Source organism: Ranitomeya variabilis, chromosome 1, assembly GCF_051348905.1.
Source record: "Ranitomeya variabilis isolate aRanVar5 chromosome 1, aRanVar5.hap1, whole genome shotgun sequence".
Taxonomy (NCBI): Eukaryota; Metazoa; Chordata; class Amphibia; order Anura; family Dendrobatidae; genus Ranitomeya; species Ranitomeya variabilis.
In genome coordinates, this window is record NC_135232.1 from 1,091,930,355 (window position 1) to 1,091,952,074 (window position 21,720).

Sequence of the window (21,720 nt, forward strand, 5' to 3'; positions counted from 1 at the left end):
ACAGGAGATGCTGGGGCATGCACATCACAAGAGACGCTGGGGCTTGCACATCACAGGAGACGCTGGGGCATACACATCACAAGAGACGCTGGGGCATGCACATCACAGGAGACGCTGGGGCATACACATCACAGGAGATGCTGGGGCATACACATCACAGGGGACGCTGGGGCATACACATCACAGGAGATGCTGGGGCATACACATCACAGGAGACGCTGGGGCATGCACATCACAGGAGACGCTGGGGCATGCACATCACAGGAGATGCTGGGGCATACACATCACAGGGGACGCTGGGGCATACACATCACAGGAGATGCTGGGGCATACACATCACAGGAGACGCTGGGGCATGCACATCACAGGAGACGCTGGGGCATGCACATCACAGGAGATGCTGGGGCATACACATCACAGGAGACGCTGGGGCATACACATCACAGGAGATGCTGGGGCATACACATCACAGGAGATGCTGGGCCTGCCACTCCTTTCTTCCTCTGTGGGACTTAAGAGCAGAGCTCACTGACTCCACCCACAAAGTATGTCCTAAAGCGGGCAATGGCCATCATCAGGACGTAATCCTTCGATGCATGTGCTGCAGCATTCAGTAATGAATGCAGCGTGTGTGATTTCACAGTGTAAGGAGCAATTAAAGGACCTGTGACCGGTGTTATGCCAACTGCCAGCAAGAGCACTGTGATCCCTGGGAATCTGCCCGGGGTTGGAGAGTAGGACATGGCAGGCCATAATTGACCCCCACACCTGCATTACTGGATTACTGTATACAGCTAATTACTCAATAGGTGATGTCACAGGTTCCCCTCCCTTCATAATGACCTTTGCACACGCTCATTAGATGCTTCTTTTCAAAAGATAGGGTCTCAGTTAGTCTATTGCTGCTAATGTCAATGTAATTTCCTGAAACAAAAATAATTTAGAGTCTAAAGAAGACATTAAGCAAGTTGCATTCATAAAGAATGTGATGGGGGAATTAATAAAGATTGATAAAGATAAAGATTAACATAGAATGTGATAGATTGCTGACGCTCCCTCACTGGTTTAAAAGGAAGTGACAAGCTGGCAAGGGTGCACAATGAAAGAATCATGACAGGGAGCAAGACAGCCTACTCAGCATGTGTCAGAATTGTCACCCGTCGAACCCTTATTATAGAGGAGAGTAACCAAGCCTCTGAAAGGGTCGTCGCTCATGATGATCAGTTTTGGGGTGGGGACATCAGGTGCTCCAATGACCCCAGACCTGGTCCCTAAATGACATCTCATTTGATAATCCCAGTGCATGCTGGGAGACTCAAATGAAACGCTATCTGAAGTAAAAAAAAAAATAAAATAAAATAGGGAGTTAGAGGAGAGAGGGAACAGTAGGAATTTTTTAATTGAAGTATATCAGAACAGTGATTAGTTTTTTACTTTAAGAGAATCATATTAAATTCAATTAGGTTTTGGACAACACCTTTGTGAAAGACAGAACTTTGTGAAAGACAAATTTTAAAATGATGCAATACAAGCTGCATAGATAATAGATATATTAAACCCAATGAGACTGATGTACTTACTTTGAAAATCCCCAGCAAAATAGCTATATAATCATGATATTAATATGCGCCTGATCTTGCCTGATCTTTTTTTAAAAGCAGTGATCCGGCACTCAATTTTACATTTTACTATGTTAATGCAATATTTTATTGAAATATTTTGCAAATAATTTTTTTTAAATGCACAAATGTCTCTGTATTATATGTGTAATTTATCTATTAAATCTCTTCTTTAACAAAGTCCTCCCCTTTATTTACAGCTCAGCACTACAAAAAAATTAATAGGCGATAAGACGAGAGTCAGGAGGAATTATCGTGGAATACGGAACGGTTTGGTAAGTAATGGGCCCAGGCAAAAATACATTTTGGGCCTGTTATGCCAAACCAGTGCCTATTCCATGATAATATCCTTTAGCAGGCTTGCCCTGCTGCTAAATCTATCCCAATTCAAGATATGCTTGTATGGTTGCATACACTGAAGGCATGGGCTCAATTATCATGGAATATGGACTGGTTTTGTTGTGTGAGTGAAATACCCAGTTCCTTGCTCGAATGTAGGTCAAGGGTCTGGGCCTTGCAGGGAATTATGTATTAAACTACCCTTTAATGTCATATAGACATATCAGACACAATGTCATTGCTACACAGAGATTACCATATATATATATATATATATATATATATATATATATATATATATATATATATATATATATATATGTATATACTGTATATATATATATATATATATATATATATATATATATATATATATATATATATATACATACCTACTGCTCAAAAAAATAAAGGGAACACTAAAATCCCACATCCTAGATATCTCTGAATTAAATTTTACAGTTGCAAATGTTTATTCATTGCTTAGTGGAATGTGTTCAGAACAATAAAACATAACAATTAAAAATGTAAATCAAAATAAATATCCCATGGAGGTCTGGAGTTAGAATGATACTCAAAATTAATGTGGAAAATCAAATTAGAGACTGATCCAACTTCAGTGGAAATGCCTCATGCCAAGGAACAGATGCTCAGTATTGTGTGTGGCCTCCACGTGCCTGTATGACCTCTCTACAATGCCTGGGCATGCTCCTGATGAGGTGGCGGATGGTCTCCTGAGGGATCTCCTTCCAGACCTGGACTAAAGCATCCGCCAACTCCTGGACAGTCTGTGGTGCAACGTGACGTTGGTGGATGGAGCGAGACATGATGTCCCAGATGTGCTCAGTCGGATTCAGGTCTGGGGAATGGGCGGGCTAGTCCATAGCTTCAATGCCTTCATCTTGCAGGAACTGCTGACACTCTCCAGCCACATGAGGTCTGGCATTGTCCTGCATTAGGAGGAACCCAGGGCCAACTGCACCAGCATATGGTCTCACAAGGGGTCTGAGGATCTCATCTCGGTACCTAATGGTAGTCAGGCTACCTCTGGCGAGCACATGGAGGTCTGTGCGGCCCTCCAAAGAAATGCCACCCCACACCATTACTGACCCACTGCCAAACCGATCATGCTGAAGGATGTTGCAGGCAGCAGATCGCTCTCCACGTCTGTCACATGTGCTCAGTGTGAACCTGCTTTCATCTGTGAAGAGCACAGGTCGCCAGTGGCGAATTTGACAATCCGGGTGTTCTGTGCCAAGCGTCCTGCATGGTGTTGGGCTGTGAGCACAACCCCCATCTGTGGACGTCGGGCCCTCAGACCATCCTCATGGAGTCGGTTTCTAACCATTTGTGCAGACACATGCACATTTGTGGCCTGCTGGAGGTCATTTTGCAGGGCTCTGGCAGTGCTCCTCCTGTTCCTCCTTGCAGAAAGGTGGAGTTAGCGGTCCTGCTTCTGGGTTATTGCCCTCCTACGGCCCCTCCACGTCTCCTGGTGTACTGGCCTGTCTCCTGGTAGCGCCTCCATCCTCTGGACACTACGCTGACAGACACAGCAAATCTTCTTGCCACAGCTCGCATTGATGTGCCATCCTGGATGAGCTGCACTACCTGAGCCACTTGTGTGGGTTGTAGAATCCGTCTCATGCTACCACGAGTGTGAAAGCACAACCAACATTCAAAAGTGACCAAAACATCAGCCAGAAAGCATTGGTACTGAGATGTGGTCTGTGGTCCCCACCTGCAGAACCACTCTTTTATTGAGTGTGTCTTGATGATTGCCAATAATTTCCATCTGTTTTCTGTTCCATTTGCAGCATGTGAAATCGATTGTCAAACAGTGTTGCTTCCTAAGTGGACAATTTAATTTCACAGAAGTTTGATTTACATGGAGTTATATTCTGTTGTTTAAGTGTTCCCTTTATTTTTTTGAGCAGTGTTTGTATATATATATACAGTGTATATATATATATATATATATATATATATATATATATATATACTGTGTATATATACACACTGTATATATACACACACACACAGTCATGGCCGAAGGTGTTGGCACCATAGAAATTGTTCCAGAAAATTATTGCAACTACACATATTTTGTTATTTTTATAGAACAAAAAGAATTGAACTGGGATGTATGTTGGTGTGCATTCAGCATGTAAGTGCATGTTCACACTGGCCACTAAACAGACAAAACCAAGGTAGAAACATAATAAGCAAATACCCTGCAGTAATTAAATAAATAGCAATAGTGCCTGAAAACAATATATGGTACTTAGTTAACATAATCTTTATAAAAAAAAAAAGCAAAAACTGGTGACCCTACTCGGAACAGCCCTAACCTCAATATTAAAACCGTTTGTATAGTGATAGTCATGTGGATAAGGGCTGAGAAGTACTGGACCCAGCTAGTAGACACACAGCCATGGGGAGCCACATCAATATTATGTTAAGCTCAAGGAAAAGGGAGGCCACACCTTTATACGCACATGGTGTAAACTGAATGAAAACAACCTAAAGAAATGAACTGGGATATAAGTTGTTGTGCATGCAGCATGTAAGTGCATGTTCACACTGGCCACTAGACAGACAAAACCCAAGAAAGAAACATAATAAGCAAATACCTTGTTTGTTTGCACTCTGCGCATATAAAGGGGTGGCCGTCCATTTCTTTGAGCTGGACATTATATTCATGTGATTTCCCATGGCTGCGTGTCTACTAGCCAGCTTCAGTCCCCCTCAGTCCTTATCCACATGCATGTCACTTGACAAATGGTAAGGTTTTAATATTTGAGTTTAGGACTGTCCCGATTAGGGTTACTATGTCGTGGTGGGATGGCTTTTGTATTTTTTTAATCAAAATTATGTTAATTAATTACCCAATATTATTTTCTTGCATTATTGCTGTTTATTTATATACTGCAAGGGATTTGCTTATTATGTTTCTATCTTGGGTTTTGTATTGGAGCAGCACAAAAGAAACAGAGAAAAAAGTAAAATTGGACATAATTTCACACAAAATCCCCAAAAATGGGTCAGACAAAATGGTTGGCACCTTTCCAAAATTGCGCGTAAACAGCTTTGTTTCAGGCGTGTGATGCTGGTTCAAACTCACCTGTGGCAAGTAATAGGTGTAGACAATATGAAAATCACACCTGAAACTGGATAAAAAGGGAGAAGTTGACTCAATCTTTTGCATTGTGTGTCACACTAAGCATGGAGAACAGAAAGAGGAGAAAAGAACTGTCTGAGGACTTGAAAACCAAAATTGTTGAAAAATCTCAACAATCCCAAGGTTTTCAGTCCAGCTACAGAGATCTTTATGTTCTTTTGTCAATGATGCTCAACATAATCAAGAAGTTTACAACCCATGGCACTGTAGCTATTCTTTCTGGACGGCAGAGAAAATTTGATGAAAGGTTGTAACGCAGGATAGTCTAGATGGTGGATAAAAAGCCCCAATCAAGTTCCAAAGAAATTCAAACTGTCCTGCAGGCCCAGGGTGCATCAGTGTCACTGCGAACTATCCGTCAACATTTGAATGAAATTAAACGCTATTTCAAGAGACCCAGGAGTACACCACTGCTGACACAGAGGCATTAAAAAGCTAGACTGCAGTTTGCCAAAATGTATGGGAGTACGACAAAATCCTTATTGGAAAGTGTCTTGTGGACAGATGAGGCCAAGAAAGTGTTTTTGGTAAAGCACATCATTCTACGGTTTGCTGAAAACTAAATGAGGCCTACAAAGTAAAGAACACAGTACCTACAGTCAAATATGGTGGAGCTTCATCATGTTTTTGGGGTTGTTTTGCTGCCTCTGGCACTGGGCCACAATGTAGTGGGTCCTAAAGGGATTTTCCTTGTTCAAACTCTTTTAGTGCCGTCGGCTTACCCTATGTAAAAATAATAAAATCAATTGCACTCCCAGTCTCCTGTTCCAGCTATTCTCTGCTGCTCCCAGTGATTGTTTATAGGCGGTGACCCCCACAGCTACAGACCGCTGCAGCCAATCACTTGACTCAGTGGCTCATAACGTCTACATCAACGTCATTCCTACATCCTGGAAACACTAACTGGGAGCCGCGACCGGAAACGGTTCCTGGAGCAAGGGAAGGTGATTAGAGTCGATTTTATTATTTTTAATATAAGGAAAGCTGAAACATAAAAACCTAATTTAAATAGTATGTCATTTTCTGATGACACATTCTCACTAAGTGGAATCGCAACATATTGTCATGGGCCTGTTGTGCCTAATGTATAAAAAGTATATGTCACTAGTTTCAGGTTCCATTTATAATAGGGAATGTGTGCAATATGCAATCAAACCTGAACCTGAAGGTTATTTGCAGTGCTATTCAGGAGGTCAGACAATGTGAGCTTTGCCTCCTCCTACTTGACATTGAGTTACAGAAGAGTGTAATATGACCTTTCTTGGCTTTATCTTATGGCTTACAGAAAGCAGGTATGTATTAAGTTATATTGAAGCTCCTTGAACCCTTGATCAGTGCGGTAGGGCATAGATTATATGCACATGGAGTTGTCTTTAGGCAGTTAAAGGGTTCATCTAGGACTTTTTTTTCACTATGGGCCTAAAAACTAAAACGCTGGTTGCCAACTATTTGTCTGATCTACACGGAGAGTGACCAATGCTGACGGCAATTCCGCTGCTCAACGTCAATGTCATGAAACACAGCTGTCGGGTGACCCGGGACCAGAGGCTCCTTCCTTGACCCTATCGCTAGGGGGCGCCCTAGCTCGCCCTATTCCCCGGAACACTTTGGAAGGTGAAGATGCTGGAGCCTCCACTCTTGCCTTATCTCCTTAGTTAGCCCTCCGTTTGTTCTCTTCCCCCAACCAGGGAGGAGGGAGCACTATTACAGTACACCAACCCGACAACCAAGGTCACACAAACAAGGGTTAACAGAATACTCCAGGCATATAAAATATTCACTCACATATAATCAAGGAATGCATTGGGGAGTGGAGGATGGGGAATAAACAAAAGTAGAGAAGGGAATTTGTTGTGAATTCTGTTCTTGGGCTCCCTCCGGTGGTTGTTTGTGATAGTGCAGTTGTCTCTGGGTTGTTCCAGGGCAGGTGTTTCTGCTGATTGCAGCTCTATTCGGTATTTAGGTGTGCTGGATTCATTAGTCAGTGCCAGTTGTCCATTGTTCTTGGAGGGTTTATATCCCTGTCTGGTCCCTTCTGCTCTGCTGCCAATTCAGCCAAGATAAGTGTCTGGTTTATTTTCCTGCAGCATACATGCAGTGTGCTTTTCAGTTCAGAACAATTTATTGTTTTGTCTTGTCCAGCTTAGACTTGTTTGGATTTTTTTCAGTCATGCTGGATTCTCTGGAGATGCAGATATACATTCTATGTCTTTAGTTAGATGTGCAATTTTTGTATTTTCTGCTGTGGATATTTTCAGAGTTTTAATACTGACCGCTTAGTACTCTGTCCTATCCTTTACTATTTAGCTAGAAGTGCCTCTTTTGCTAAATCCTGTTTTCAGCCTGTGTGTGTCTTTACTCTTATATTCACCGTCAATAATTGTGGGGGGCTGCCTATCCTTTGGGGTTTCTGCTCTGAGGCAAGATAGAATTCCCATTTCCATCTATAGGGTTATTTAGTCCTCCGGCTGTGTCGAGGTGTCTAGGATGTGTTAGGTACACCCCACGGCTACTTCTAGTTGCAGTGTCAGTTTAGGGTTGCGGTCTGTACAGGTACCACCTTCTCCAGAGAAGGTCTCATGTCTCATGCGGCTCCAAGGCCACCGGATCATAACAGGAATTACCACACTTACAAACTTTGCAATAGTCAAAGAGAACTCCTCCAACACTCCTTCTCATATGAACACCTCTTCCTCCTGAAGCCATGCAGCAAATGCTAGCTCTGACATTGATTTGCATCAGAGCCCAGATTATAAAGGGGAAGGGAGTGACTAACTGGGCTCTGCTGCAAGCTCAGAGATTTCCAACAGGGCCTATTAACCACTGTTCTGCCAAAATGAAGGAGAAGTGCTTCTTCTCAGTGCCGGAGTAGGAGCAATCAGATGCTGTGGTCTTCTGGCTCCACACTGTCTCGGTAACCCCGTGACAGTCAACAGAGAAGCTCTTCCTCTTCTGGGTACGTTTTGAGCACTAAGGTGTAGGGCTAGTGTGTTTATTTTTCCCTTTTGATATTGTATTAGTTATTAATAAATGTTTTTATAGTTCTTTCCATTGCGGTTGCTGGAAGTCTTCCTGCTTTCTATCTGATCAGGTAGTTAGCAAATGTGTCCACAGTCATGGCACAAATACATACAATAATATTGATGTGCCAAACTAATTTCTCTGCATGGACAGATTAATAGGTTCAGTTCATAGAAGAGCTTAAATCATATGAGAAAAAAAGTACACCAGAACCATGTTTATCAACAAATATCACATTTTATTAATTACAATACCAAAATACACTTTTGTTAAAAACATGCAAGAAGTGGGAAACCAAAAGATGGCGCCACATTCCCCAAACTGGTATATACAGGCGACAGATGCATGAAATCATCTAAAATATCTAGCAATCCCACATGTATCTAAAAGATCTATAGCCTGCTGGTATTATACTAGCTAAATAACATTATGAAAGAAAAAAACATCATATAAGATGACCCAGCAGGACATACATATACAGAGCATAAGAAGGAAAGCATATATACAGACATATGTTGTTATCTGTAATGGAATGTGGTACAAACCCCAACGTACGTTTCAGAATAATGCCGTCTTCTGGGGGCGCATTACACCGAAATTGACTGGGTCCTCTTTAATGATGTTTTTCTCTTTCATAATGTTATTTAACTAGTATGATACCAGCAGGCTATAGATCTATTAGACACATGTGAGAGTGCTAGATAGTTTGGATGACTTCACGAGCCTGTCGCCTGTGTATACCAGTTTTAGGATTGTGGTGCCATCTTGTGGTTTCCTACTTTTGTACATGTTTTTAACAAAAGTGTATTTTTTTGTATTGTAATTAATAAAAATGATATTTGGTAAGCATGGTTCTGGTGTCCATTTTTCTCATATTATTTCTATCAGATCATATGTAACTACCTGCCTGCTCTACCCAACAACAGTTCAAAGTGGTCATTGACCGCTCCTTCCAGCGATTCAGCTGCTCAACATCAACAGAGCAGCTCTTCCTCTTCCTGGCTGGTCTGTGACTGCCGATGTCATGCTGATTGACAGCTGGCTTCCTACAGTTGGGCAACGAGGAGCCGGCTGTCAATCAGCATGACATTAGCATTCACAACCCATCAACAGTGCACAGCAGAAGAGAAACAGATGTCAGTAGTAACCGCTGGATTGCTGGCAGGAGCGGTCTGTGACCTGTTGTGAAATTGGATTCTGGGCTCCCCCGGTGGCCACTTGTGGAATTGTACTTGTGTGCATCATCCCCTCTGTTCACCTGCTCCTATCAGGATGTGGGAGTCGCTATATAACCTTGCTCCTCTGTCAGTTTCATGCCGGTCAACAATGTAATCAGAAGCCTTTCTGTGCATGTTCCTGCTACTAGACAACTCCCAGCTAAGTTGGACTTTTGTCCTTGTGTGTTTTTGCATTTTGTTCCTGTTCACAGCTGCTGTTTCGTTACTGTGTCTGGAAAGCTCTTGTGAGCGGAAATTGCCACTCTGGTGTTATGAGTTAATGCTAGAGTCTTAAAGTAATTTCTGGATGGTGTTTTGATAGGGTTTTCTGCTGACCATGAAAGTGCCCTTTCTGTCTTCTTGCTATCTAGTAAGCGGACCTCGATTTTTGCTAAACCTATTTTCATACTACGTTTGTCATTTCATCTAAAATCACCGCCAATATATGTGGGGGCCTCTGTCTGCCTTTTGGGAAAATTTCTCTAGAGGTGAGCCAGGACTGTCTTTTCCTCTGCTAGGATTAGGTAGTTCTCCGGCTGGCGCTGGGCATCTAGGGATAAAAAAACGTAGGCATGCTACCCGGCCACTTCTAGTTGTGCGGCAGGTTTAGTTCATGGTCAGTATAGTTTCCATCTTCCAAGAGCTAGTTCTCATATATGCTGGGCTATGTTCTCTCGCCATTGAGAATCATGACAGTTTGACCGGCCCAAAAAAAAGGGTTAAATTACTGGCTGAGAAAGGAGAGAAAAAAGAAGTCTGCTACAATTTTTTTTTTTTTTCCTCTAGTTCTGAGTGTGCTCTTAATTGAATCACTTGCTAGTCTGCCTATACTGCAGCCTTCCTCTCTTTCTCTCCTTCTTATCCTTGAATGGCTCTGTGTTCACCTGTTTCAAATGGATCTTCAGAGTGTAGCTACAGGTTTGAATAATCTCGCCACAAAGGTACAAAATTTGCAAGATTTTGTTGTTCATGCACCTATGTCTGAGCCTAGAATTCCTTTGCCTGAATTCTTCTCGGGGAATAGATCTCACTTTCAAAATTTTAAAAATAATTGCAAATTGTTTTTGTCCCTGAAGTCTCGCTCTGCCGGAGACCCTGCACAGCAGGTCAGGATTGTAATTTCCTTGCTCCGGGGCGACCCTCAAGACTGGGCTTTTGCATTGGCACCAGGGGATCCTGCGTTGCTCAATGTGGATGCGTTTTTTCTGGCCTTGGGGTTGCTTTATGAGGAACCTCATTTAGAGCTTCAGGCGGAAAAGGCCTTGATGTCCTTGTCTCAGGGGCAAGATGAAGCTGAAATATACTGCCAAAAATTCCGCAAATGGTCTGTGCTTACTCAGTGGAATGAGTGCGCCCTGGCGGCGATTTTCAGAGAAGGTCTCTCTGATGCCATTAAGGATGTTATGGTGGGGTTCCCTGTGCCTGCGAGTCTGAATGAGTCCATGACGATGGCTATTCAGATCGATAGGCGTCTGCGGGAGCGCAAACCTGTGCACCATTTGGCGGTGTCTACTGAGAAAACGCCAGAAAATATGCAATGTGATAGAATTCCGTCCAGAAGCGAGCGGCAGAATTTTAGACGAAAAAATGGGTTGTGCTTCTATTGTGGTGATTCAACTCATGTTATATCAGCATGCTTTAAGCGTACTAAGAAGCCTGACAAGTCTGTTTCAATTAGCATTTTACAGTCTAAGTTTATTCTATCTGTGACCCTGATTTGTTCTTTGTCATCTATTACCGCGGACGCCTATGTCGACTCTGGCGCTGCTTTGAGTCTTATGGATTGGTCCTTTGCCAAACGCTGTGGGTATGATTTGGAGCCATTGGAGGCTCCGATACCTCTGAAAGGGATTGACTCCACCCCATTGGCTAGTAATAAACCACAATACTGGACACAAGTGACTATGCGTGTTAATCCGGATCACCAGGAGGTTATTCGCTTTCTGGTGCTGTATAATCTACATGATGTTTTGGTGCTGGGATTGCCATGGCTGCAATCTCATAACCCAGTCCTCGACTGGAGAGCTATGTCTGTGTTAAGCTGGGGATGTAAAGGAACTCATGGGGACGTACCTTTGGTTTCCATTTCATCATCTATTCCCTCTGAGATTCCTGAATTCTTGTCTGACTTTCGTGACGTTTTTGAAGAACCCAAGGTTGGTTCACTACCTCCGCACCGGGAGTGCGATTGTGCCATAGACTTGATCCCGGGTAGTAAATACCCTAAGGGTCGTTTATTTAATCTGTCTGTGCCTGAACATGCTGCTATGCGAGAATATATAAAGGAGTCCTTGGAAAAGGGACATATTCGTCCTTCGTCATCTCCCTTAGGAGCCGGTTTTTTCTTTGTGTCTAAGAAAGACGGCTCTTTGAGGCCGTGTATTGATTATCGACTTTTGAATAAAATCACGGTTAAATATCAATATCCGTTACCACTGCTTACTGATTTGTTTGCTCGTATAAAGGGGGCCAAGTGGTTCTCTAAGATTGATCTCCGTGGGGCGTATAATTTGGTGCGAATCAAGCAGGGGGATGAGTGGAAAACCGCATTTAATACGCCCGAGGGCCATTTTGAGTATTTGGTGATGCCTTTTGGTCTTTCAAATGCCCCTTCAGTCTTCCAGTCCTTTATGCATGACATTTTCCGCGATTATTTGGACAAATTTATGATTGTGTATCTGGATGATATTCTGATTTTTTCGGATGACTGGGACTCTCAAGTCCAGCAGGTCAGGAGGGTTTTTCAGGTTTTGCGGTCTAATTCCTTGTGTGTGAAGGGTTCTAAGTGTGTTTTTGGGGTTCAAAAGATTTCCTTCTTGGGATACATTTTTTCCCCCTCTTCCATCGAGATGGATCCTGTCAAGGTTCAGGCTATTGGTGATTGGACGCAACCCTCTTCTCTTAAGAGTCTTCAGAAATTTTTGGGCTTTGCTAACTTTTATCGTCGATTTATTGCTGGTTTTTCTGATGTTGTAAAACCATTGACTGATTTGACTAAGAAGGGTGCTGATGTTGCTGATTGGTCCCCTGATGCTGTGGAGGCCTTTCGGGAGCTCAAGCGCCGCTTTTCTTCCGCCCCAGTGTTGCGTCAGCCTGATGTTGCTCTTCCTTTTCAGGTTGAGGTCGACGCTTCTGAAATCGGAGCTGGGGCGGTGTTGTCGCAGAGAAGTTCCGACTGCTCCGTGATGAGACCTTGTGCTTTTTTTTCCCGTAAATTTTCGCCCGCCGAGCGGAATTATGATATTGGGAATCGGGAGCTTTTGGCCATGAAGTGGGCTTTTGAGGAGTGGCGTCACTGGCTTGAGGGGGCCAGACATCAGGTGGTGGTATTGACTGACCACAAAAATTTAATTTACCTTGAGTCTGCCAGGCGCCTGAATCCTAGACAGGCGCGCTGGTCGTTGTTTTTCTCTCGGTTTAATTTTGTGGTGTCTTACCTACCGGGTTCTAAGAATGTTAAGGCGGATGCCCTTTCTAGGAGTTTTGAGCCTGACTCCCCTGGTAATTCTGAGCCCACAGGTATCCTTAAAGATGGAGTGATATTGTCTGCCGTTTCTCCAGACCTGCGGCGGGCCTTGCAGGAGTTTCAGGCGGATAGACCTGATCGTTGCCCACCTGGTAGACTGTTTGTTCCTGATGATTGGACCAGTAGAGTCATCTCTGAGGTTCATTCTTCTGCGTTGGCAGGTCATCCTGGAATCTTTGGTACCAGGGATTTGGTGGCAAGGTCCTTCTGGTGGCCTTCCCTGTCACGAGATGTGCGAGGCTTTGTGCAGTCTTGTGACGTTTGTGCTCGGGCCAAGCCTTGTTGTTCTCGGGCTAGTGGATTGTTGTTACCCTTGCCTATCCCGAAGAGGCCTTGGACGCACATCTCGATGGATTTTATTTCGGATCTGCCTGTTTCTCATAAGATGTCTGTCATCTGGGTGGTGTGTGACCGTTTCTCTAAGATGGTCCATCTGGTTCCCTTGCCTAAGTTGCCTTCTTCTTCCGAGTTGGTTCCTCTGTTTTTTCAAAATGTTGTTCGTTTGCATGGTATTCCGGAGAATATCGTTTCTGACAGAGGGACCCAATTCGTGTCTAGATTTTGGCGAGCATTCTGTGCTAGGATGGGCATAGATATGTCTTTTTCGTCTGCTTTCCATCCTCAGACTAATGGCCAGACCGAGCGGACTAATCAGACCTTGGAGACATATTTGAGGTGTTTTGTGTCTGCGGATCAGGATGATTGGGTTGCTTTTTTGCCTTTGGCGGAGTTCGCCCTCAATAATCGGGCCAGCTCTGCCACCTTGGTGTCCCCGTTTTTCTGTAATTCGGGGTTTCATCCTCGATTTTCCTCCGGTCAAGTGGAATCTTCGGATTGTCCTGGAGTGGATGCTGTGGTGGAGAGGTTGCATCAGATTTGGGGGCAGGTGGTGGACAATTTGAAGTTGTCCCAGGAGAAGACTCAGCTTTTTGCCAACCGCCGTCGTCGTGTTGGTCCTCGGCTTTGTGTTGGGGACTTGGTGTGGTTGTCTTCTCGTTTTGTCCCTATGAGGGTTTCTTCTCCTAAGTTTAAGCCTCGGTTCATCGGCCCGTACAAGATATTGGAGATTCTTAACCCTGTGTCCTTCCGTTTGGACCTCCCTGCATCCTTTTCGATTCATAATGTTTTTCATCGGTCATTGTTGCGCAGGTATGAGGTACCGGCTGTGCCTTCCGTTGAGCCTCCTGCTCCGGTGTTGGTTGAGGGTGAGTTGGAGTACGTTGTGGAAAAGATCTTGGACTCTCGTGTTTCCAGACGGAAACTCCAGTATCTGGTCAAATGGAAGGGATACGGTCAGGAGGATAATTCTTGGGTCACTGCCTCTGATGTTCATGCCTCCGATCTTGTCCGTGCCTTTCATAGGGCTCATCCTGATCGCCCTGGTGGTTCTGGTGAGGGTTCGGTGCCCCCTCCTTGAGGGGGGGGTACTGTTGTGAAATTGGATTCTGGGCTCCCCCGGTGGCCACTTGTGGAATTGTACTTGTGTGCATCATCCCCTCTGTTCACCTGCTCCTATCAGGATGTGGGAGTTGCTATATAACCTTGCTCCTCTGTCAGTTTCATGCCGGTCAACAATGTAATCAGAAGCCTTTCTGTGCATGTTCCTGCTACTAGACAACTCCCAGCTAAGTTGGACTTTTGTCCTTGTGTGTTTTTGCATTTTGTTCCTGTTCACAGCTGCTGTTTCGTTACTGTGTCTGGAAAGCTCTTGTGAGCGGAAATTGCCACTCTGGTGTTATGAGTTAATGCTAGAGTCTTAAAGTAATTTCTGGATGGTGTTTTGATAGGGTTTTCTGCTGACCATGAAAGTGCCCTTTCTGTCTTCTTGCTATCTAGTAAGCGGACCTCGATTTTTGCTAAACCTATTTTCATACTACGTTTGTCATTTCATCTAAAATCACCGCCAATATATGTGGGGGCCTCTGTCTGCCTTTTGGGAAAATTTCTCTAGAGGTGAGCCAGGACTGTCTTTTCCTCTGCTAGGATTAGGTAGTTCTCCGGCTGGCGCTGGGCATCTAGGGATAAAAAAACGTAGGCATGCTACCCGGCCACTTCTAGTTGTGCGGCAGGTTTAGTTCATGGTCAGTATAGTTTCCATCTTCCAAGAGCTAGTTCTCATATATGCTGGGCTATGTTCTCTCGCCATTGAGAATCATGACAGTGACCATTCTGACCTGGCAGAGATTAGCACTGGGTACAAAAGGCAGGTAGGTAACAACTGCCAGCCCGTTAGGTATTAGGCCCATACTTAAAAATATATATATATTCCTGGATAAATCCTTTAAAATCAAACACATTTTATCGTGGAAACTGCTTTAGGAAACACTCCTTCTTTAAAGAGATTTTGGAGATGCTTTTTGTTTTCTGAAGTGTTTGGTGTATTGAAGAGTTTTAAAAGCATTTTGGAAGAGTTTTTTTTCTTGAAGTGTTTCTCTCAGCCTTTTGATTGGACAGTGCCTAGTCTGAAGCAGATTACATCAGGAACTGCTTAATCATAAGAACAGCAAAGTGGTTTTGTAGTCGAAATGAATAAGAAGAGTCTTTCGAGCATTTTTTAAGAGATTTTTAAAAGCTTAAAAAGAAAACTCCTCAAAAAACACTGTGCACATATCCTTAGAAATGTAAAAAGACTTGTCTTGGAATTCACCTGGTTACCAATCTCACAAGTCTTCTGCGTTGGGGCTTAATGTCTCGAAAACTAACATTCAAAGCTTCCCATAATTATTCCCTAATCTTTATCTAATCTCCAGTAATGCTTGTGACAAACCTTATGTAAGATCGCACAATACCAGTCCCACATTCAGTCATCGATAGTTTTTTTGTCTTTCCTCAAGGTGCCCACATAATAATGGTCTGTGCTGTTCACAGGATGTGATGGTGGTAGGAGAACCAACTTTGATGGGAGGCGAATTTGGAGATGAAGATGAAAGGCTTATCACTAGACTAGAAAACACTCAATATGATGCAGCTAATGGAATGGATGATGAAGAAGATTTCAACAATTCCCCTGCACTGGGAAACAATAGTCCATGGAACAGCAAACCGCCCAGTACCCAGGACACCAAACCAGAGAATCCAACGCAACAAGCTTCCCAATAGATCAAGACTGACCAGAGAACTTGATAATGCTTAAGATGTTGATTTACAGATTATTACATTGTTTACTTTGTGGCCGTACAAAAATTGTCATTATACCAAGCAAAAAATTCTACAAATACCTACAGTATATGTTCATATCATTTAGTTACAATGCAAATTGTACGATTACGATGCGTTTTCTAATACTCTGCAGCTTGTGATATTTTATGAATTGGAGAGTAGTTTTGGTGAAAGATTACCATGTATTCCCAAAAATTGCCAAAGGTGTATAACAAAAATGTAATATAACTCTGGCACACTGGTTACATAAAAAATAGCATATCGATGAGGGACCAACTTCTGGAAATCCCAGTCATCAAAGGACCTTAAATAGAATGCAGGTCGAGCATGCACCCTGCCTATTCCCTTGAGTTGGCTCATATCACTCCTGACTGTCTCAAAAATGTAAACGTTTGGGTCACCATTCATGTGTTTTCCATAATGAAAAAGGAGAAAGCCACCACCAGGCTCTTCTGGCAGTGGCTTATCCCCCCTAGAAACAAAAGAATCTGATGTCGAAAGTCACAAGTGCCCAATCCTTCTGGCTCTTGATGATCAGCCAGTCTCAAATAAATCAGCGAGTTTGGTCACATTTTTAGCTAATGTGTATGGGGGCCCTAAGGGATCGTTTACACGAGCAGATAATCTTTTGAACAATGAACACTGCAATAATTACTCCCAACCAGAATTTGATGTAACATCCCTTAATTCATAGTATTTATTTTGGATACATGAATTTATAAAGTATTGTACAAATATAAACAATCTAACTAAGCAAAATATTTTTGGGGATAATTACGGATATGCACTCTGTCCAATATTACAACTCGTCAACACTAAGACTTGAATTTCCACTCCTCCCTTTTGATGGTCAAATTGTTGAACGAGTGAACAGTCTCCATTTATATTACACACTTTTCGAAAACTGAACGTGAATTTTTTCGCTCACCTAAACGATTTCAAGCCCGATGAATGAGCATTTTTGGACACATTGTTCAGTCATCTACTTATTCATATTACATAATTATCGTGAAAATAGGTCATTGCCACTAGAATCTGACAGATTATCAGCCAGTGTAAACCAACCTTAAAAGGGGTAGTCCGAAATCCACATGAATTTTCTTCATAAGTCCGTATCTATATGATGCCATAATATAAACTATATTTTAATATACTGTACATGAATTTAAAAATTCCCTATCGTTCCCCAACTGCACTAACAACTCTTTGCTCTTTTTTGTCTTCTTCCTTCTTGATGATGCTTCTCTTGAGAATTCCAGTGCATGCTGTGGATACTGAAATAAAGCGTCATCAAGGGGTGAAGGCTGCGGTCACTCCTCTCTGAAACGAAGCATCATCAGTAACGGTTGTTACTGGGCTAGTCCCTGTGTGATGTGCACTAAACTCAACGTGCGCTGTCATTGTGCACATCGTAGTCAGCTCAGATCAGCAGTAACAAACTTGCAGGAAAGCATTTTGTAAGAATGCCCGGCATGCAGACACCAGATTTGCCACCGTATGTAAATGCTACTTTCAGATTAAGTGGCAAAAACCTCATGACAGATTCATTTTAAAGGGAACCTGTCAACACCTAACAAGAAAAGGGAGGGTTCACTTTTTAAAATTGCAAAGTTTGCCTTTCCATGCATAAAGAATATCACAGTCTGTGAAGTATTTAAAAAGTAATTCTCAGTGTAAATGGGTCTATTGGGATGTGGTTCACAGAATTTTTTGTCACTTTGGGCCAGTATGTTTTTTACTTTTATTTTTTTTTTCAGGCATTTCATAAATAAGCTTATTTAAAAGCTATATGTTTTCCTATTGTTAATTTGTTTTATTTTTCCTAAAACGTAATTCATCATCCAAAACAGTTTAAATAATAAGGAAGATATAAAACAAATTGAAATATTTATTCCCGATGGACAACCTTTTTTTTTGTTATTATCTTTTTCTGTGACTTCCACTCTTTACTTAAAACACGCCTAACTGGTTAAAATCCTCCACATCTCGGATGGTATTTGTGTCACTCATCTCTACTTATGTAGAAATTTCTAAAAAGTTTTATTTCATTCATTTGGTTTTGAACCGTGATTATGACAGTATTAACTTACAATAGTTTGTAAGTGTGAAACTTTTTGTAAATCTGAGGAGTCATTTGTGCTTTAACAAATGGAACATCAACTTCATTTATAACTTTGTATGATCCTGCGCTTAAGACTTTTTTATATATTTCATTTGTTTGTTTCCTTAGTTACAAAATTAATGCAGATTTTTTATTTTATTTCTTGCTGTTTATTGGTCATATAAAGTTCACATAGATTGTTAATACTTCTTATTATTTAAAGGGAACCTGACAGGAGATTCATTCTCCCTGAACCATAGGCAACAAGAATTAGCGACCGCCTTTACTACTGCAGCTGAGTACATTTTACTCTGAAAACACAAAGTCATTTCAGAAAAAACATACTTCTTCATGACCCTGTGGCGTAACGTTGCTTGCCAGCACACGGGCAAAGCAAATATTTTGCGCCTCCTAAACCTTCCTCTAGTCCAGCATTGAACCGCTTACCCCAAGAACATGTATTTTTATTTAAAGAAAATATCAATTTAATTGTAACTTGCCCCATGACTCTGTAGTTATTTTCTGCATTTTGCTGAAATACAATATAAAATATTAACCATAAAATGCTTTAATTTTTAGTTTTTTTTTTTTTTTTTTATGCAACTCATTATCGGAGATATTAACTGAACCTTAACACTATCCCTAACCCCAGTTTCTAACCTCAACTCTATATTCCTATCCTTACCTATAACCCTAGCTCTAAACCTAACCCTACTCTTATCCTTACCTATAACCCTAGCTCTAACCCTAACCCTACTCTTATCCTTACCTATAACCCTAGCTCTAACCCTAACCCTACTCTTATCCTTACCTATAACCCTAGCTCTAACCCTAACCCTACTCTTATCCTTACCTATAACCCTAGCTCTAACCCTAACCCTACTCTTATCCTTACCTATAACCCTAGCTCTAACCCTAACCTTACTCTTAACCTTAACTATAACACTAGCTCTAACCCTAACCCTACTCTTAACCTTAACTATAACACTAGCTCTAACCCTAACCCTACTCTTAACCTTAACTATAACACTAACTCTAACCCTATCCTTAACTATAACTCTGGCTCTAACCCTATCCCTAGTCTTAACTTCATTTTTTAAATCTTCTTCCTATAGGTGACACTTTTTTAATCTCTTCACCCCCAGGCAAATTTCCATCTTTGTTTTTTTCCATATTCACTACACAATAAAAATGACCTGACAATATGATTCTCCAGGTCAGTACAATTAGACAGATACCAAACACCTTTCACCAGCATCTGCTGGAAAGGATGCAGGCTCGGCGTGTGAGCCCGCATCAAAGGCAGGGAGACTACATATGAGATATATGTACGTCATATGAACAGCTTAAATTTTGTTACGGTTGTACCAGCAGGTATCTGCCTCTTCTCTCACAATAGTGAGAGTAAAGGCAAAGAGCCGAAGAAGAGCACAGTGCACAGTACAGGTGAGTTTGTCACTAGCTACTGCACTCTGCATAGGCAACGACTGAGATGACAAAGTTTATTTCATCATACTGAGACCTTAGTTATATCTGTCACTACCCAAGCCACTGCTCTGCCCCAAAACCCATGTCTATCGGATCCCCATAACTGAGAGCTGCTGGGGACATGTCACTTGGACTAACCATCTAAGATGCACAGTCCCTGGTCGGATTTACAAAGTATTTTATTCTCTGAATCATGGCAATTTTTTAGAATAATATATACGCAGCTGCAGAATGTCTTTGATTTACGCCATCTGTGGTTTGGGTAGCATGTTCCTGTCGGGTTCCCTTTAAAGGAGGGCCGGTCATTACTTCTGACATGCCTGTTTTTGTATTTTAAATAAAAATATTAATTATTACTCCTCCTGGAAATGTAATCTAATTAATTGACAACAGAATACTAGAGAAAACTTTGCACTCAAAGGTTACGGTGAAAAATAGATAGTTTCTTTAATAGGAAATCTGCATTAAATGAACGTTTCGGTCCTACATTGGACTTTAATCACAACTGATTGCCGGTGGTGTGTCCAGTATAATTGTGCAGGCAATACCGCTAGGAATCGTGACTACCGTCGCTGCTGAGATGGCGCTAATTGATAACGGAGTGTTACCATTTCTCTTGTCAATAGATTGTGTTACGATATTCAACAGTAATTGGACATTATTAGATCCTGTAGGGACAAACAACCAATTAGTAAAAAGATAACACCAGGTTGTCAATTTAATCATGCGTTTCCAGGAGGGGTAGCAGATCGGAAACCGTGTAGAATCCTAAGAAAATATCATGTGGAATTGTTATTTCTTGGAGAATACAAGTGTTTATTAAAACAGACATATTAAGAGAACTGACCGGTCCTATTTAATATCATGTTAGCAGTTTAAAATACATTTTTGAACCATAAAAATACCCAAAAATGAAAAAAAAATCTTTTGGTCGAGATATTTCAAAAAGCCATGTAATCATTTTCATTTCGTGAGGAGTTTATAAAATCCAGAATTTGTGTTTTATTGTATCTCGGTTGGCTTTGTTGCTATCTTTCATAGTATATTTCTTGTATAAATATTTTGTAAATTCTCTTATGGCATTTTTTTATTATTATTGCAGTGTATTTATGTGGAACTTTATATGTCTAAAATTCTGTTTAATTTTCATATGACCATTTTGAGCACACAGTATAAGTCAATGTGTTATGAGCAAATGTATTTCATGTTATGCTTTGCCGATTTGTGTGCCAATAAACTGTGCTAACATAATTGTTTTCCCTTTTTTTTTAAAGAGCTGAACAGACACGAACGGAATATTTTGGTAGAATGTCAAGGAAAAGATTTTGAGGTTCAACTTTCCGTGATGATTAATTATTATATCCTTATAGCTGCCAGAGCTTGGGGGGTGTTAAGGTCATATAAAAATGTGTCAAATTTTTCCTAGTCAAATCGTCCGATGGATTCTGAAGGAATTGCACTGCTGATGTGCAGCTACATCTGCATGATTAACATGTAGAGTTTGCTACCAATTTTGCCACAGATTCCCTCCAGATTTCATCCCTACTATATTGAAAGGAGTTAAAATGTGCAGTGAAAATCCATCGTAGAAATTGACCTACTGTAGATCTTAAAATTTCTATGTTGAAAAAAATCCATAGCATGTGGATTTGTTAAAATGTCATCCACATGCTCGGTACTAAATTCCACAAAGGGTTTTTATCTGCACAAAACCACAGCTTTTTTACCATGTGGTCAAAAGATCTTCTTTTGTTTTATCAAGTGGTTGTAATAGTCTTCCGAGCATCCAGTCCCCTTCATTCTCATTGTGGGACATCTGAGACATCCTGTTCTGCAGAGATCACTTCTCAGCAGTCATTTTGTTCTCATCGGAAACAGGATAACACTAAAAGGTTAAAGCTTTATGAAAAATATGATGGCAGATAACACACCACACACTACTGGCAATTACTGGAAAAGCTGAAAAATGAGGAATGAGAAATGAGGAAGGAGTTGACGTACGAAACGCGTTGTATGAATAAATCTCTTATCTTGGCGCATTGGCAATACCCAGAGCACACCACTCATTT

General features: G+C 41.6%; 1 protein-coding gene across 4 annotated transcripts in view; it reads left to right on the plus strand.

The window, feature by feature from the left end:
* The window catches only part of LDB2 (LIM domain binding 2), a 415,373-nt gene extending 394,471 nt beyond the window's left edge, over positions 1-20,902 (plus strand). Inside the window, exons 8-9 of one of the 4 annotated variants that reach the window (XM_077280012.1) lie at positions 1,820-1,894; positions 15,738-15,875. In XM_077280012.1, coding sequence (XP_077136127.1) covers positions 1,820-1,894; positions 15,738-15,749 — 87 coding nt within the window. In that variant the 3' untranslated portion in view covers positions 15,750-15,875. Of the gene's footprint in view, positions 1-1,819; positions 1,895-15,737 lie in introns of all 4 variants that reach the window. The other 3 variants (XM_077280010.1, XM_077280011.1, XM_077280013.1) reach the window with 3 other exon arrangements.
* The last annotated feature ends 818 nt before the right edge of the window (positions 20,903-21,720 follow it).